The sequence below is a fragment of the Paramacrobiotus metropolitanus genome, unplaced genomic scaffold (genome assembly GCF_019649055.1).
Source record: "Paramacrobiotus metropolitanus isolate TYO unplaced genomic scaffold, Prichtersi_v1.0 Parri_scaffold0000081, whole genome shotgun sequence".
Classification (NCBI taxonomy): domain Eukaryota; kingdom Metazoa; phylum Tardigrada; class Eutardigrada; order Parachela; family Macrobiotidae; genus Paramacrobiotus; species Paramacrobiotus metropolitanus.
In genome coordinates, this window is record NW_026570301.1 from 356,364 (window position 1) to 374,183 (window position 17,820).

Below are 17,820 nucleotides of genomic sequence, written 5' to 3' on the forward strand. Positions count from 1 at the left end.
GGCTTCCACTGATTTATTGAAATATACGAGCACTGTTTGGTTAAACGAAATGTTCATCGTGTCAGATAAATACCGGCAATATCAGACACCAATAAATTATTCAGGAATGTCCCCAGCCGCAGTCAATTGTGTAAATTCAGCAGATAGACAGCATATGAATTCTTCAAGACGGACCTAGAGTAGGTGAAGCAGAAGTTGTGCGAGGTAATGGAAATAAACAAATCCAGGCACGACTAGCACGAAACCCGTGCGACCGAGGTCGATTTTTATGGGTTACCTTATAGATAAAGCTGTCTTTGCCAAGTAAAATAGCTTTCTCCAAATGCATTTGGCAGTGAATGCTCAAATGTTCTGTGAATGCCACACATGGCTGCCTTTCAGAAAGCAAGTTTGACTCGGCCGTTAAAGTGACAACGGTTTAGACGATTCATTGATCTGCATATTTTACATAATTACCATCCCGAGAGGTAGTGCACTACATAAAGAACAGACACAATCAGTTAATGCTACCAGCGTCGAGGCGCAGCCGCGCATTCTGGAGCACTGTCAATTGGTCGTAAATAACGATTTTACTGCACACCAGGCCACTGATAGCGGCTTATTATTTTGAGCAATGCAAAACGGGACTGGTATGATCGAAGAAACTTGACAGTGCATGTTCTGTTTCTTCTGTTTCTCGGCGCTCCCAATACGGGGGCGGAAGATTATGTAGTCGTGCGGCAGATAAAATGGGTAAGGAAGGATAATTGCGCAACGAGAGATTACATCATGGTAACTTGCTGATAATTTGCTTTTCTTGCTGATAAAGAATAATGTGCTTACGAAAATGTTTTTTTGCTGATTATTTGCTTACAAGTGAAGAATGTAGTAACCCAGAAAATACATCTGGAAAAGGTTTTCATCATTGCAGGCGATCTTATTGAAGTGTTTTTACGGCAAACAATGTATTCATCTAAGTTTTGTTTTTCTAGAAAGGTACAACTAAAGTATTCATATCATAAAAGGCAGTGCTTCTAAACGGTGAATCGTGTTGTCAGAATTCAAGTGGAAGCAGTTTGATTTATTGTTTCCGCAAGGTTTAAAATTCTAGACACGCAGTCAAAAGTTTACATTATGTGTACGTGGACTGTGTCTTGAATTCTTTGTATTAACTCCCTGGTCGAAAATCGATTACGTTCAGTGTGAGTGGCAAGGGGAGCACCTGGAAACCGTCTACGCTGTGCATGACCATCCAGAGTTCCGCGATGACGGCCAACATGCAGGCCATCAACATCATTAGTCCGGACCACCTTGTGGGAATGTAGGTATTCTCTTCACCTCTAGCATCCACTTCCGGAACCGAAAATCCGGCAGGACAAAATGGTATCGCGATCTATCAGTCAAAGAAATCCGATCAAATTATGAGTGGGATTAATTTCGGCACCCGAACTGATCACCCGAACTGCGCAATTGGGATTTACCACAAATGTTATTTCTGATCGCCGAAAAGAGCGAAGGTGCATTGTCTGGGCCTCAGGCATTGGAAATAACACCATTATCACGCAATGCGGGGTTATCAGATAAGCACACTCTAGAGATGTTAATATGGACTATTCACGGGACTTTAGTCCGAATAATTAACGGGCCGCTCGTAAGAATTCCTGCAACATCGTTTGCTACCCAACGATGTAACGAGCGTATTGATAATGGTAGCTTTCACTGCAAAAACGCGAAGGTTTCGCCACAGCTCATTCTGCCTGCACAAAAGTTTTTTAATCAACGGGAACGCAGTTGTAACAGGAGTCAGGAAAAACGCGCAGACAATGCTACTGAAGAAAAATCTATTAAAAAATTCAAGTGTGTGCTTGTTTTTGCAAAATCCTGCTGATGCCCTGCATACGTAATTAGAATAAGGTTTACGATGATAACAAGCCAAAAAAACATTTGTTTCAATGAAACTACAATTGACACAAAAGAATATCCACGAATCACGAAAAAAATAATCGAAAAAATGTCCAAGTGACAGAATGCATGAACGGTTTGAAAATGGCAATAAAAAGGTTTTCTAATTGACAAGGCTACCGGCTACGTATGAACTTCGTAATAAATGCTTGAATGACGAATTTCACAACAGTGTCATTTTGGCTTTTACGCAGTTTGGTGATTCGGGGATGCTTTACGACGGCCACAATACTGCATATGGCAGCAATGACATATCCACACCAATGGATCCAGTACGAGCTGCAGACTGAACAGTATCCGACCAATATTCCATACCGGCAGAGGAACCGTTATGGCGAAGAATGCGGAAAGAAAATAACAGATATCCAACGGCGCCCAGCAGAGAATCATGGAGATCGTAACCCAACTGAGAATCAGGAAGGGCTTAATCACAATGGGATGGCTGCGAACATTGTGCGCACTGGCCGCGACTGTCTGTTTGCTAGTCGATGCCATCGGGATGTCCCTGCTGGCCACCCCAGGGCGTTGTTGGACGGTCGTCCTGGTTCGTCGGCTGCGCAGTCGCTCCACAAACACGCAAATATAAATACCCACTATAAGACATAAAGGTAAGACGCGATTGATGATGTTATCCGCGCGCGTCCAGTGATAGATGGCCTTCAGGTTGTCCTCACATACACCTGCAACTGTAAACCTGCTTTGACATTCGTTTCTTTGGTCTTTGGGTACTTGCACGTAAGCGGTCATGCAGTTTAAAAAAATAGTGATGGAGACGCTAAATGTATTCGGCCCGGCCTAGAGCGAAATGTTGTTACATTTTATGTGCCGAAAAATTGGCGAGAAAACTTTTTTTACGCAGCGGTTTAATTTGCCAGTTATTAGGCTGTGATACGTACGTTACATTGCGACGGCTGTGATAGGTACTCATGGAAAGATAAGATTCTGGGTTTTTTCAGTGTTTGAATCTCAGCTACAGAGTATACCGTAATGTGCCCACGCTTGCGCATTGCTTTTGCACCGGGCATGCTGCGGTATCACTAGAACACGGGAAATACTGGGCTAGTGAAACTTGAAAAATTTTCCGCTACGCTAGCTAAACAGATGCCGTCCTGGTGAAGGCTTGACGGTTGCATTCGCAGGGTTTGATGCTGGCAAAAAAATTAAAAACTGAAATTTAATTAAAACCCGGTTAAATAGAGCAAAACTTTGGCTCAAGTCATTGTTGTGTGGCAACTATGTCAGTTATTTTTATAGTTTAAGGTTTCTCTTGCGGTTTTCCACTAAAACTATTAAAAAGACCCTTATAAAAAGTTTAAAACAGACGTTGTGAAAAATGAATTCTTTTCCTATACACACCGTAATGCGCCGTGATTGGCCGGTAACGGTGCGGGATGGTGGTGATAAATCCCGGTAGGCAGATCACATGCACAAGAACAATCGTGCCACAGCAGATCAGCAGCGCCATTTTACGGGTATGGTGGTCACGGTAATAGAACGGTGTGATGACGGCGAACAGCCGATTGGCCGCCATCTGCAGATGGGCCCATGTCGGGACCACACTAATCACCAGTTGGCAGTAGCGGTGGAGCAGACACACCGACACGCCATACATGCCCATATTAATGGCGTACAGTTCTGTGTACAGCAGCCAAGCCTGGAAACCGATCATGTACACACAGTTGAATACGAAAAGCGCTAAAATATACACGGTGAAATTAGTAATCAGTGATGGTTGGATGGCGTGGAAGATGAGGACGGCTACGTTGAGGACAAGGGCGGTTGTTGTGATGGCGATGCGGGCGGCAAGGTAGGGTGTCCAGTGTTCGCTCCATGACAGTGTTGCATTGGGCAACGGTGTTGTGATATTGCAAAGTGAAGAGGGATAAGAGTGGTTAATCGAGCACATTTGCTAATACTATCGAGCATGTACTGCTCCGCTTGTAACGCACGGCAACAAGAGGATTTTCACATAAATGCAAACCAGGAGCAAAATCGATTGCAGAGTCACGAACATTCGCTTATTAGGTCTGATGCGCCGAGCTAAAGAACAGGAGTAATTAGTAAATGCGAAAATAGCTTCACTTACGAAAGACGCTTGATCAACGCGGGATGAAGGAAATGCCACAATACTAAGAGAGACACCGGTCTTTCGCAAGAAGCACAAGCAATCCAAAAACGCTATCGTAGTGCGAAAAGCGAACATACCGTAGATTCAACATATAGGAAGGAAGTTCACGGAATAACATGAATCCTTTTATTGCGAAAGCCGTTACGAACTTACGCTTTGGAAACTGTTGTACAGAAAAATGATGCTGAAGTTTGCGACTTATGCGGAAATTAAATACGGAAATCTTCCGAAATTTGAAAAGGGGTTTAATTATTCTAATAACTCATTACTCAGTGAATTACTGTGAATGTTCTGGTTGACAATCTTTACTATCTAGCCGTGGAACATTGTTCAGTCTAATTCCCAGAAACAGCATTAGATCACGCTCCTATTTAAATTAAACATTTTTAGGCAAAATCATATGTGTCCTTCCCAGAAACTGCTTGGTAATAGTAGCCGGTATATTAATGGAAATGATGATTAATTTAAATATCCCGTTACATTTAATTACTGATGACAGAGCAGCTGTTGGCTCTGTTTGTCCCGTCGGTAGACTCATCTACGTACTACACGCTCTTGATGGCGAAGCAATCTTGCCTGGCTCCAGTTTTTATTCCAGGGAAAACCCGGATAACCAGGTGTACCGGTAATTTGCGTTGTTCAGACGCGGTAATACGTACCGTGGATACAGTACAGTTTCTTCCTTGACTTCGGGTAGACGCTGCAAATCCGCCTGTTCTTTAACTAATAACGAGACCAGCTTCCGATTTAATTACTTTCAAGCTACGGCTTAACTGATGTTATTCGTTGTCTCTGCACTGCGACAGTTTCTCTTTCCGCTTGTTGACTCGGCATTGCAATCTTTCGCCTTTTTCATATGATTGTAATTTGCACAGGTGTTTCTTTTTATGCAACCGGCAGAATCTTCATACAACGTCAAGTGCGAGTCATTGATCAAAATAATGACTGGATGTTTTCTCTTATAAAAAAAGCGAAGCAAAAGAATATTTTTTAACACAGCATAGGCATTTACCACCACAACAAGAAAGAATTTCGTATCTAGATGTTTCCGTGCGTAATTTGACGATGTTGAGCAAGAATAACAAGAAATAATGGACTAAGACAGCAACTTATTTGTGCGCGAGAATAAATTTCTAAACAAATTTATTCGTTGCAGCCTGCAGCCACATTCATACGGTTGTTATTTCCGGTTTGACTGTAACGATGCATTTTCTACAGGTACACACTTCATGTCGCTTCATGTGAATGATCATGAACTAACCGCTTATACCATGAAAATTCGTCTTTATCTGAATTACCTTAACCTGAAGAAATCTTTTTCTCCAGAATAGACCAGAATCGTTTGTTATTTCTCATACTAGCTGTTATTATTCGTATTTATTTCGCGATGGAAGCTGTCGCTAAACTTTAAAATACAATTTTAATCGATGATTAATTGTTTCAATACTTCATAAAAAATTGGCTTATGTAAAATGTAAATAAGCTAGCAGAATAGAAGATATTTAGTACTCGATTTGGATCCGCATAAACAAGTGTGATACGTTTGTTCGTATCGCATTCGTACCACAGAAACGCAAAAGCAAGCACACGTCTTGACCGATAACTTTTAACAAATCGTCATAAAAAGCGTATGTCGATCGTTGATTATCATTTATGGAAAGTTGTCGATTTATCATTTATGAAAGGTAACACAGGCAAGATAAACCAAAAATATGCCCCAGCAGGGCACAATATAAAGTGCGCAAATCCGGAAACCCATCGGCGGAACGATGACGAGGTAGATCCCGCACTTCTGTGCACTGTGTTAATCGACCAGTCGAGTACTGTACTGTACTAAACATTCGGCTCTGCCAAGACACACAATACCGGTATCTATAATGCAGCGTGGCGTATCAAGCCAAAACTGAGTGACATACCCACCCTCCTGACGAGAGACCTCGCCTCCTTAGTCTCGATTAAAGATTATTTACAACTAGTGTAAGGTTGGCGGTCGCGGCTGCGCAAAATTACCGTTGAATAACTGCGCGTGTCTCCGGCGACCTCTGATTGTCCGATGAATCAATGCCCCGTTAGAACGCTAGTTCTGAACTTTTGGGCGCATTATTCCAAAAATAGTCCATAAATCTTTATCAATCACTGTAGCTATAGCATAGAGAACATACCAAAGTCTTGGAGAGATTAAAGCAATCTTTTACTACAAAACTGGATTATGAACATTGGCCATCTGTGATTTACGACTCTGTTTACTTGTTGGTTGTTCTGTAGTGCCGTTATCTGTGCCATGAGAGCGTCTCGGTAAAGTGCGATTCGTTCGTTCAATCCCTAAATACCAGCTGGGCGAGCATTGTCCGAACTGCTGACTGGGTGTCGTATATTTGTCGTGGCAAATAAACGTAAAACCGGCTTATTGAAGTAAAATGCGCCTACAAATTTTTCTGCTACGGCATTTAGCGATAATACCCCATATAGCGGTGTAAGTTGTATAACGAACCGCACTAGGTGAACGATTTCAGCGCAAATCTCACCATTGACCTTTTTTAACAATCGCGATTTTTCTGTAATGGCTTCGCGATGGATTAGCGTAGCCCTGTGCGGCTGTCTGTACTTTGTTGTTACAGCGTTTGGTAAGTCTGGTTGTTTTGCAGATATCTAGATTTTTCGCTACTACCTGTTATTGAATTAAGTACAGTGCTAGTGAATTCTTTATAATATAAAATACTGGAAAACAGTACAGAAAATATAAAATATTTTAGAACCATCCGTTGGAGTCAAACAAGCAAAAAATATTAAAAAAGACACAAATTTAAACATTTTATTATATAAATACATTATATATTGCTATATTATTATTTAAGAAATAATTAATTGTAAAAACCGTTACAAAAATAAAACAGTGTTTAAAACGCAATTGGCACAAATTATTATTGCCGAACGTCGACGTACGTATGCACGTTGATGCACGTTGTTCACAAAGAAAATGTGTGCACGTTGTACAGATATTTTTCGTGAAAGTGAGATTGCATTGAGATTGCACAAATTACATAAATTAGAGTGATTGCCGTAAAACGATCGCATTAAAACTATTGTTATTCACTTATTCTAGACCTGGAAATGGACTGCAACTCGTACAACACATCCCAACCAGTCAACGTTACCCCGTTGACGGATGCAGTTCCATTCCGTCGCGATCGACTCAGGCTCGAAGAATGTATCGTTTATGCTAATAAAGGGTCGTCAATCTGCATGATAGTACCAGGCATCGAAGCCTGGATGATGATCGGCACCGATCCGCACGAGAATAATCCCACGCGAAGAAACTACCTCGCCGCGGAATGCCGCTTTCAAAAGCGTCCAGTGGTCGCCGAGACCACCAGGACCATCCGTCTCAACAATCCCACGGTAGCCGTAACACTGTCGCTCACGGACGGAACAGGGAACAACAATTCGTTGACCTTTGATGTGATTGATCCGGTTAGGAATCAAACAATTGACTTGGGGGTGGAGTCATGTGTGACCACTGACGTAAACCGGCGAATCTACGACGTGGGCGTGTTACCGAATTTGTTCGTTCTGACGGTTTCGTGGTGTCGGAACTTGACGGTGATGAAGGAGGATTTTAGTCGTATGCCGCGCATTCGGATGATACTGTTCACGATGTCAACAATTACGTCTTTGGAAGCTGGGACATTCATGGATCTGCCGGATCTGCACAGTCTCATCTTGGAGCGGAATCTGTTCATGATGGTGCCGGAAATGCTCACCAACATTACCAACCACCGCCAGGAGCAGAAGCTCTCCAGTATTGGCGATACCAGGGATTTTGTGCGCCGTCTACACTGCGATTGCTCATTGGGTTGGCTGCGAAACCTGCAGAAGAAAAAGCCCTATCTGATTGGTAACCGTGATGAAGGGGAAGTGATTACCGTTGGTGACTATAAATCTCCCGAGGTGTGGAAGAGCAGAGACGCTCTCAGTGTGGACTGCTCCAGAGAGGTGGATGCAGATAATATTTTCAATGGAAAGGGGTTTTCTTACAATACAACGTGTTATACATTGGTGTGCTAACAGCGGTAATGGAAATGACTCAGTTCATGGAGCCAACTTTTTGTATACAAGGAGTCCACTAAAACGCGCTGTAGTTTGGAATTGGGCGTAACCAGTGAATTTGTATTTATCGTTGTGTTGGTGCGTTAGAAATTACGGGACAAGCTTGAACACACAGTTAGAGACAAAGAGATTCCCGACGAAATTAACGATATGGACTGGTGTGGTCGGTCTCTTGATTAGCAGCTCATCTAGCTTCCGGTTAACTGCGGAAGGCTATGACTCAATAAGTGATGATTATTGTTCATACATTATTCATACATTGTTCATACAGATATGACTTTACGCTAAAGTACGTTCATTTTCCGGTCTTTTTTTCGGCATTATTCTTTTCTGCTATATCACCACCATTGCTCACATAATCAGATCATGCGCTTTTTAACGTAAGACCGTCGCAAATCGTTGCCTTTATTTTCGCTGATAACCACAGAACACAGAAGAAACGCTTAAACCACAAAGTGGAAGTGGTTATTATCAAGTACTGTCAAATTGATCTCATTCTTTTCCAGTCACAGCCCGAGAACTGGTTTCTGCCATGGCACCATCCAGAACGCGAATTCTCAGCTAAAGACGACGTTTATCTGAAAATGTTAGCCTTTTCTCGTGCGTTTTCGAAGCTCACGGCGAATTTCAAGTTATATGTAACTCAAAAAAGCGGTAAACGTATAAAACTTAAATACATCGTAAGTGATCCTGGTTGATTATTTTGATGTAAAATGATAATCCGGCCTTGTCTGGTGTCTATGTAGACACATATCAAGCCGCATTCGCTAGCAAGGCAATTTCTTTTAGAATAGACGGAATCGTTTACGATTATTTTGCTTATTGTGGTTCTTAATTCTCTTGCAGTGGATGCTGCCGATAAGTTCTAGCCATGTAATTTATGACGTAGCTTTACCGTAGGTCATAAAAATTGTTTCGCTATATAAACTTGAAAATACCTTTCCATTTCCTATTCCGAAATGGAAATACCGTAATTATCGAATTTGCAGCTCTCCCCATAATTAGGCCCCCCTCCGTAATAAGCCCCCCTCCCTTAACCAGTTCGAAAAATAGCGCCTCCCCCCGAATTTACCGCCCAGGGGGCGTTATTAAATGTCAAGCGCCACAAAATGATAGATATACCGCAGATTACTTCATAATGATAGTTATAATAAACGGTCAACAGTCACAAAAATAATGTGGTGCGATGCTTCAGAATGCTGCTCGTAGGGTAATGAAATTGCAAATACCGGCATCTACTGCTCAATATCAATAGAACAGGATTCGCAGTTATTCGAAGAATAACGGCCCCCTCCACAAAAATTGTGTTTGAAAAATAGTACCACCCCCAAAATAACGGCCCCTCCCCGAAATAAGCCCCCATCCTCCAGGACGTTTGAAATATTTGCACCCCAGGGGTGCAAATTCGATAATTACGGTACCTATTCAGTTCTAGATTCAGTCCCGCTTAAAACATGGCGATACGAGAATTATAAATGTACATTCATGAAAATCGGTAATATTGTTGAAATCTTTATCTTTATCATGATAGACATTAGACAGATACGTAATGTCATTCGGAAGATGACATTACAAGTCCAAGAACACCAAGTCCTCTTCAGCACACCGAAACCACTTCCGAAAGTTTTAAAATATAAAACCAACAAACAGTTTACGGCAGGAGCACGTACATTTAGTGCTCACAAATCGCAATTCGAACAAAAAAGCGGTTGTTTGTGCAGCTAGTCTTGAAATTGTTGAGTGATAAACACTTTTCTTAATCATACACTGTAGAATACACGATAGATCTGTTTACAGCTGCATATTGTATGCTTTGCTTTGAAACTTTTGCAATTACAAAAAAAAAATGAGTGCAGCCGAATGATGTACTGGAGAAAGAAGCATTAACGGCGCCTGTTTTCGGTATGCAGCCTAAAAACCAAAAAATATATATTAAGGAGTGATATGTGTATAATTCAGTACCGACTTGCATTTGATAGACATTTGTTGTTTACAGTAATTGCCCTAACTACATAATAGGCACCCAAGCGAGTTAAACACAAAGTAATAAATCAAATCCTATGTCACTTATCGCGGCATAAGTTTGCAAACTTTCATTAAAACACAGTCTGAACGGATCGTGGCGCTGTTAATAATCTGTAATCATGGCGATCGTAGATGAATCAGTCCCCTGTGGAACTGGTAGGTGGTTCCGGGTTGTTTGTATCGTTCGGAGGACAATGAATGCTTCTACTGAACTTTGCAAGCTAACAAAGTCATGCATACTTTCTAGTAGGGAAAGCAAAATGCGCACCGACGGTAATCTTGAAGATTAGGTAAACAAATCTGCCCAAAATCAGAGCGCTCCGTATCTTTTTCCAAAAACGTCTATTAAAAAAATGTCCTGGCAGAAATGGCGAAAATAAGATCAGTCGAAGCATGTTTAATTTCTTGTCTAATTAGTTAAACTCTGTTTCTGAATGCCAATGCAAAATATCAGACTCTGAAAATGCTTCTAGTTTAGAAGTAATTTTTCGACAGCCACTTTAAATTACCAACACTGACCGCAAAAATGCTCTTCTGTAATAATACTTGTCAGTTAATCTATCACAGCGATGTGAGCCGTGAGCGCTTTTCAGTTACGCGTGGCGTTCACTTAACCTGTGCTAGCTTAAGGAGCAATGTCCGAACTGCTGACTGCCTCTCCTGCCTGCAGTTTACAATCAGCGGCAAACGTTTCCGAAAAAACACGGCATTCAGCTGCATATAAAAGTGTAGATTACTGTATAAAGAAGCGCAGTTGGTGAACGAGTTTGACGAGAATACCAGTGGTGAATTTTTTGCCAATAAAATTTCTTACAAATGGCTTTTAAATGGACTGCCGTTGTCCTTACGGGATTCTTATGCTGTACCGTGAAAGCGTTTGGTAAGGTTATTTCTTCTTTGTGATATCTGCTGTATTCTAGGATCTGTTGTTGCTTATTGTTTATTTAGCGCAGTTGTTTATTGCGGCGCTTTCGTTCCTGTTGCCAGTATAAGTCAATTACTAATCAGTCGCGCGTTGTGCAGAGTCCATAGTCGATTGCTTACCCAAATTATGTTGCCAGATCTGGAAACGGACTGTAACTCGTACAACACATCCCAGCCAGCCAGCACCATCCCGTTAAACGATCCCGTTGAATTCCGTCGCGATCGGCTGCGTCTGGAGGAATGTATCATCTATGCTAAGAAGGAGTCGACGATATGCGCGATGGTCCCGGGCATCGATTCCTGCATGGCGATCGGCTTCAATCCGCGCCGGTACAATCCCATACGGCAGAACTACCTTGCAGCGGAATGCCGGTTTCAGAATAGCTCAGTGGTCGCCGAGACCACCAAGACCATCCGTCTGACCAGCCCCAAGCGGGCCGTAACCTTATCGCTGATGGACGGAATAGACAGCAATAATTCCCTGATGTACGATGTGATTGATCCGATTCGTAATCAGACAATTGATTTATGGATGGAAAGTTGTATAGCGACGGACCTCACCCGGCGAATCTACAACGTCGGCGTGTTACCGAATTTATTCGTCCTTGGTATTTCGTGGTGTCGTAACATGACCGTGTTGAAAGAGGATTTCAGTCGCATGCCCCGCATACGAATGATAATTTTCACGATGTCCACCATGTTATCCCTGGAGCCGGGAACATTCACGGACCTGCCGCATCTGCACAGTTTAATTCTGGAGCGGGATCTATTCATGTTGGTGCCAGAAATGCTGCCCAACAACAGAGGCCATACTCCGAATGAAAAGCTCATCAGGATGCTCGATACGCGTGATTATGTGTGGCGTTTACACTGTGGTTGCGCGTTGGCTTGGCTGCGGAATTCGTTGAGGAACAGGCCCTATCTGATCAAAGACCGTGAAGAAGGCGAAGGGCTAACCATAGGGGACTATAAGTCTCCGCAGGTCTGGAAAAACATGGACGCGCTTAGTGTCGACTGCTCCCAAGAGGTTGACGCTGGAAATATCTTCAACAGAAACGGTTTTTCTTACAATACATCCTGTTATAACTTGGTGTGCTAACTGGGTCACGGGAAGTGGCCCGGTACTGCCGGTACATACAACAAATTTCTTTTATCTGGCACATCCACTGAGATTTTTGCTCCCCTCAGAAGCCTGTTCGATATGTTGTATGTTCACCGCAAAATTACAAGTATATAATGGCCAAAATAGCGTGAGTGCAAAAAAAGTTGGTACTTAGGTATTGTGAATTTTTATTGACAAAAACTGTCGGGCACCGGAACGCATTATGTATTATTCGATCTTCTTGAAACTTTCCTTGGCGCACAAGTAACTACAGTGTAAGAAACGCAGCTCTACCGCTACTGCAGATGTATCTGCAGGCTGTAATTCAACAAGAGTGACTGGCACTTATTTATATCGAACTCGGTCAAAGTAGTTTATGAAGCCTCAACCCCCACCTTGTGATTTCTATGTCTCCTGCCGAAGAAGTTATCGGTAAATTGTTTACTACGTAAATTATTTAATAAATCTACAATGATCATAAACCCGTGGAGCGGCAATTCATTTATTTCGCCTATGGCGTGGTTAGTACACGGCAAATTTGTTCTTGCATGTGTTTTGACTTATACCCTGGTAAATTTGGAGGCACCATGAAGGAGAGGATGCTGTAGGATAATGTGGATACATCTTTAATTACTGTTGTATCCCCACCCACCGTGTCTGTGCAGTATCTTTTTTGTCTGTGCAGTATCTCCACTAGGAAACCAAAGGGATACTCGAAAGGTCAACGGTTACTGCAAGGTTCCGTTAATACACATTCGGATACTGCATTTACTGATATTCCTCAAAGCTGTATTCGGCCGGATACTTAGAGGATACTGCGTGAGGGATACTTCGATAAACCTCTTACTCCGGCACCCCTTTAACTTTTGTACTAGTATATTCCAGCAGCCAGCTAGCTGAAAATGCAGCATTAATTTTAACATCGGCATAGCATAGTTGAAAATTCAGCGTAGCATCTGTACCGACTGTACGTACAGATGGTACGCCGACCAATAGAAAAATTCGAAAAGCAATTGAATCGAGTGCAGATGATAAACGTGCAGTCGCCAAGGAGGGCGGTTGCTCATGCTGCATTTTCAACTAGCCGGCTGCCGGAAGGTAGTACAGAAGTCTAAAGGGTGCCGGAATAAGAGGCTTATCGAAGTATTAATATTGTAGGACATTCGGCGGCGATACAGATGCAAACATCACTTTGTATTTGCACATATTGCGAATATTGTTAATCTGGTCATTCTTTTCAGTTAGCGTATCCCACAGTATGCTTATAGTATCTTTCCTGTATCCCCCATGTATCTCATTAAATTTTTTTACAGTTGTAAGGTTTCTTTGGTTTTCTTTTGTTATTTTAATGGGACAAATGTGCGTTACGTAAAGGAGACTCCAGAGATACAATGGGATACGGCAATAAACCCAAAGAAGCCAGAAAAATTGTGAACATACATTAAGCCAGATACATTAGGGAAACGTAGAAGGTACCGTGAGATACGACGGGATAACTAGGGTACAAGTAAAGAAAATCATGTCTCGAAAAAGTTTCGTTCATGTCTAATTTATTTCTTTTTGTGTTTTATTGTGTTTTATCTAGGTTGTTTATACAGACAGTGGTTTACCGCGTGCACGCTAATGCAACTTTGCGGCAGCGATGATCTCCCGAAATTGTACGAATACTATTCCTTAAAGCTGTTGTGGTATTCCTGCTTAACAAATTTGCTTTTTGATATACCAAGTTCAATTTTTAGACCACTAACCAGGGCACATTTCGTGGCTTTCAAATCAGAAACGTAATATTTTTGTCGACGAGTATGCCATGGGTTTGCCATTAGATCGAAAATTAAAATTTACGCCGCTTTTCTGTGTGCGGAACTTCATTAAATTAAACGTTGCATCTAAAGCAACGAGTTTGGCGCTAACTAAAACCAATTTTATCATCTACAGAATTTGCATTTACGTAATTTGCTTTAATAATAAAATCAATAATCAACACTTCTGTTGCTTTTCAAGGCACGAATTTGCAGAGGTTTTACTAGTGAAATACTACTTCGTTGTAACATAAATCACTGCCTCACAGAGCAGGATTTCCGGCTTATTCGCTTTTTATCACTGCAAATAAAACCAGTACGATACCAATGGTAAAAGGAAGGCAAAATGTTTACCGGTTGTTACAGTCTATGTAGTCGGGGCCGGAAGTCTAGACATAGCAGCTTAAATGCCACGCTTAAACGAGCTTTCGCCTCAGCCACCATTGAGACTGAACTCGAGCCTTTGGGATTATCGCGAACCAACGGCCTACGCCCTGACGGCGTCACCTTAGTACCGTGGGAGCGAGGCAAAATGTTAACATGGGATGTGACATGCGTGTGTACGATGGCTCTCTCCCATATCGCTGGAACATCCACGCAAGCCGGCGCAGCAGCGGCTCAAGCCGAACGGAAAAAAGCCGAGAAGTACCAGGAAATCACTCACGATTACTTGTTCCGAGCGGTCGGCGTAGAGACAGTGGGGCCACTCGGACCGGAAGCCTCCCGGCTGATTAGCGAAGTGGGCAAGATGATTTGGCAGGAAACAGGCGAGAAACGTGCAACGGAGTTTTTGCGCCAGAGGTTCAGCATCGAAATTCAACGTGGAAACGCGGCATCCATCCTGGGAACGGCACCGGCCTCGGCTAATTTAGATCAAATGTTCTCTGTAATCCGGCCGCATGTTTCTGCTGTTTGTTAATATTAGGATGTGATGTTTCTGTTGTGAATTGTAAGCTTATCTTTGTATTCGATCAATAAAATAACTAGTTGTTACAGTGTACATTCGAAATTAAATTAACCATACAATACTCAAAAATTAAAGCGTTTGGCACCAATTTAATCTCACTTCTTCCTACAAAGGTCCTGTTAGAACTCTGAAAACATCAACAACCCCTATCCGTAATTTAAGGCTAATAAGACTGGAATCTGTGTTCGAATATCAATGCGAAATTCGTAGTTCAAATATAGAAATACGTGGCATTGGTAAGACCATTAAACTTTTGCTGGTAAACTTGGCTACGAGTATCATATTTTTTCGCTGCTGCAAATACCGGTTTTTTCATCATTGTGATGTAGGTCGTAAGCGCTCCTTGGTTTGTGGGTTGTGGGTTAAGCGCATAAGCTTTGAGAGCATTGTCGGACAAGACAGTATGTGTGTGCTGCAGTTTGTCATAGCACATGAACAAAAACCGGTATTTCAAGAGTAAATAAAACTGACTACCATTGTCCGAAAAAAGGCTTGAAATTCAACGGTGGACATAATAATTATTAACATAAAAGTAATGAACGGTTCATCGTTTTCGCGAAATATACAGGGCAAGACAAAAATACAGATAATTCGTTTTAAAGGCGTGTTGCGCAAATAACTGCTGTGTGTTGCGCAAATAACTGCTGTAATGTTCAACCGTATGATGGTGATATTAATTTATGTGCACTCGATGTGTTTCTGCTGCGCACTGTTTGTTGATTTGACTGAACTTTTGAACCGCGTACCAATTGGTCGACTTCCACTATTATTTTGCCCCGGCTTGTATGTGGCTGACCACGGCTCGGGTGTCACCGACCCGTTGCCGCGGCACAGGAGACGGCGAAAGAAGCCTTTCAATCTCAACCGATAGTCTTTTCCAATAAGGAAAAAAATAACCTAGAAACAGGTAGATATGGCTTAAAAAATAGCCCGCTTTTAAGAAAAGAACGGTGTGTTCTTAAAGCATACCGGTGTTCCAAGATAGCCGGAATAATACATCGTCCGCATCCACAACTGCAGATGTGGGTTCTTCACGTACAGGTAATAATAAAAGTGGGTAACAACAATCAGTGGTACGTGACAGACCAAATGCCACAACGATGACGCAAACAACATCTTGCCAATGAAAATTCGGCGCTGTATTTTCAGATCCATTGTGCGGTCAATGGTTGGTTTGGAGAACCTGAAGCGGAGCTGCGACAATAAGATCACCAAATAGCAAAAGTTCGTCCCCGCTATCGGTAAGTATATGCCTAGAATGCCGGTAACCCGAAAGATCTCAATGCTGACGGGCGTCACAGGACGGACCACGCAGATATTCAACGGTGGAGCCAGCGCCGTATCAAAGCCGCTAGCCACCGCGATCGGCAGCCCAATCGCCAGATGTGTGAGCCAACCAAGAAAGATCGTCGCAAAGGTCACGCCGCGTTTGTTGAACTTCGTATAATGAGACGGGAAAACAACGGCAACAAGCCGGTTAATGGATAGCATAAATGCCGCCCACTGCTCGCTGCTGGGGCAAATGATGTAGGCGACGTAAAAAAAGCGACAGTTGGTTAACGATAGTGTCAAAGAGGGAAAATAGAGGGGCAGCGTTAAAGCCGGATTGATTACGGCTGTGATCAGCAGGCTGACGCTGAGCATAAGGATGATTTGCACATGAGATTCCGATGGTTTCCCGTGCCGGTACAGAATGGCAATGATGAGGAGAATAATGAGTAAGGAGGTGAGAATCTCGACAAATGTTGTCACAATGAACCAACCAGTTAACGACGTGGTGCCGGTTTGCACCGTTTTATTTGCTAACGTATAGTTCAGCGATACATTCATCGTGCCAGGGAAAATATCGGCAAATTAATCAGGGCAATGAAATTGATAAAATGCCAGCAGCATCACTGATTAGACCAGAAACCAAATATTAGGCCATTGTGAGGTGGTTAAGAGTGCAATCGATGAATACACACTATGCACGACAAGCAGCAATTTTCTTGTTTTAGACTTTTATTTTGCGAGGTGGCCCTTTCTGGATAAAGTAATCGTCCTCAAGAATAATATCTTCCCTTATGTCGCCATTCGTGGTGCCTGCACGTTGTCGCATATTCAATAATGGATTGCCGCACCTGTCTGTTTTTCGGTGCCAAGAAGGATAATAAAGTATTCAGGTCTCGAATTATCATGGGAATTATTACTTTCCGCTTACTGGCGTAGCTGTTTCGCACGTTATTTCATTATTTACAGTCCCTAGTGGGTCCAGCGACTCCAGCGGTAGTTTTATTTACGAAAATGCGTTCCCGAGGCAGTGCCTGCGATCCACGCCGACATGGTTTCCTTATCATTCCTAAAATTGTATCCGTGAATAACGTACTGGACACGAAGGAACCATTGATGCCGACTTATTATGCAATACAGAATGTACATAAAACAGTACAATAATGAATAATTAAACTAATGAATGATAATGGATAAGTTGTCTTCTCGGTTTCTCAGCGATCTGTCGCACACGTGGGCGCACATATGAGTAGCCGCATGACTGGCAAATGGGAGCAGCTTTAGTCTCACCTTTATTCTGAACGCCCAAAGGGCACGTGGCATTGGCCAGGAACTGGGTGTCTCTTGCATTACATCGCACAATCACTGTGCAAAGATCATCCACGAATTTTCCCGCTCATCATCAGGGCAAAGCCAAATACGAATACCACAATACGGAGCATAATGTTGGACAAAATTCGAGAAACTATTATTTTCTAGAAAACACAGCATATTTAACCTACTTTCATTGGAAAAGTTTGGTACATCGCCTGGAATAACAAAAAGAAATGGTTCTGTT

General features: G+C 42.4%; 4 protein-coding genes across 4 annotated transcripts; 2 read left to right on the forward strand and 2 right to left on the reverse strand.

The window, feature by feature from the left end:
• Positions 1-1,928: 1,928 nt before the first annotated feature.
• LOC129595695 (uncharacterized) lies at positions 1,929-3,847 on the reverse strand. Its single transcript, XM_055492774.1, has 3 exons — positions 3,298-3,847; positions 2,257-2,621; positions 1,929-1,937 (listed from the first exon to the last, which is right to left on the reverse strand). The coding sequence occupies exons 1-3, from the start codon at positions 3,845-3,847 to the stop codon at positions 1,929-1,931; spliced, it is 924 nt and encodes a 307-aa protein (XP_055348749.1).
• A 2,594-nt stretch (positions 3,848-6,441) lies between these two features.
• On the forward strand, positions 6,442-8,264 carry LOC129595711 (uncharacterized). Its single transcript, XM_055492793.1, has 2 exons — positions 6,442-6,693; positions 7,173-8,264. The coding sequence occupies exons 1-2, from the start codon at positions 6,630-6,632 to the stop codon at positions 8,132-8,134; spliced, it is 1,026 nt and encodes a 341-aa protein (XP_055348768.1). The 5' UTR covers positions 6,442-6,629; the 3' UTR covers positions 8,135-8,264.
• Positions 8,265-10,902: 2,638 nt separating this feature from the next.
• LOC129595678 (uncharacterized) lies at positions 10,903-12,436 on the forward strand. Its single transcript, XM_055492759.1, has 2 exons — positions 10,903-11,081; positions 11,263-12,436. Exons 1-2 carry the CDS (start codon positions 11,018-11,020, stop codon positions 12,222-12,224), a joined length of 1,026 nt encoding a protein of 341 aa, XP_055348734.1. The 5' UTR covers positions 10,903-11,017; the 3' UTR covers positions 12,225-12,436.
• Positions 12,437-15,929: 3,493 nt separating this feature from the next.
• On the reverse strand, positions 15,930-16,823 carry LOC129595696 (uncharacterized). The gene has a single exon (XM_055492775.1). It carries the CDS (start codon positions 16,821-16,823, stop codon positions 15,930-15,932), a length of 894 nt encoding a protein of 297 aa, XP_055348750.1.
• Positions 16,824-17,820: the final 997 nt, after the last annotated feature.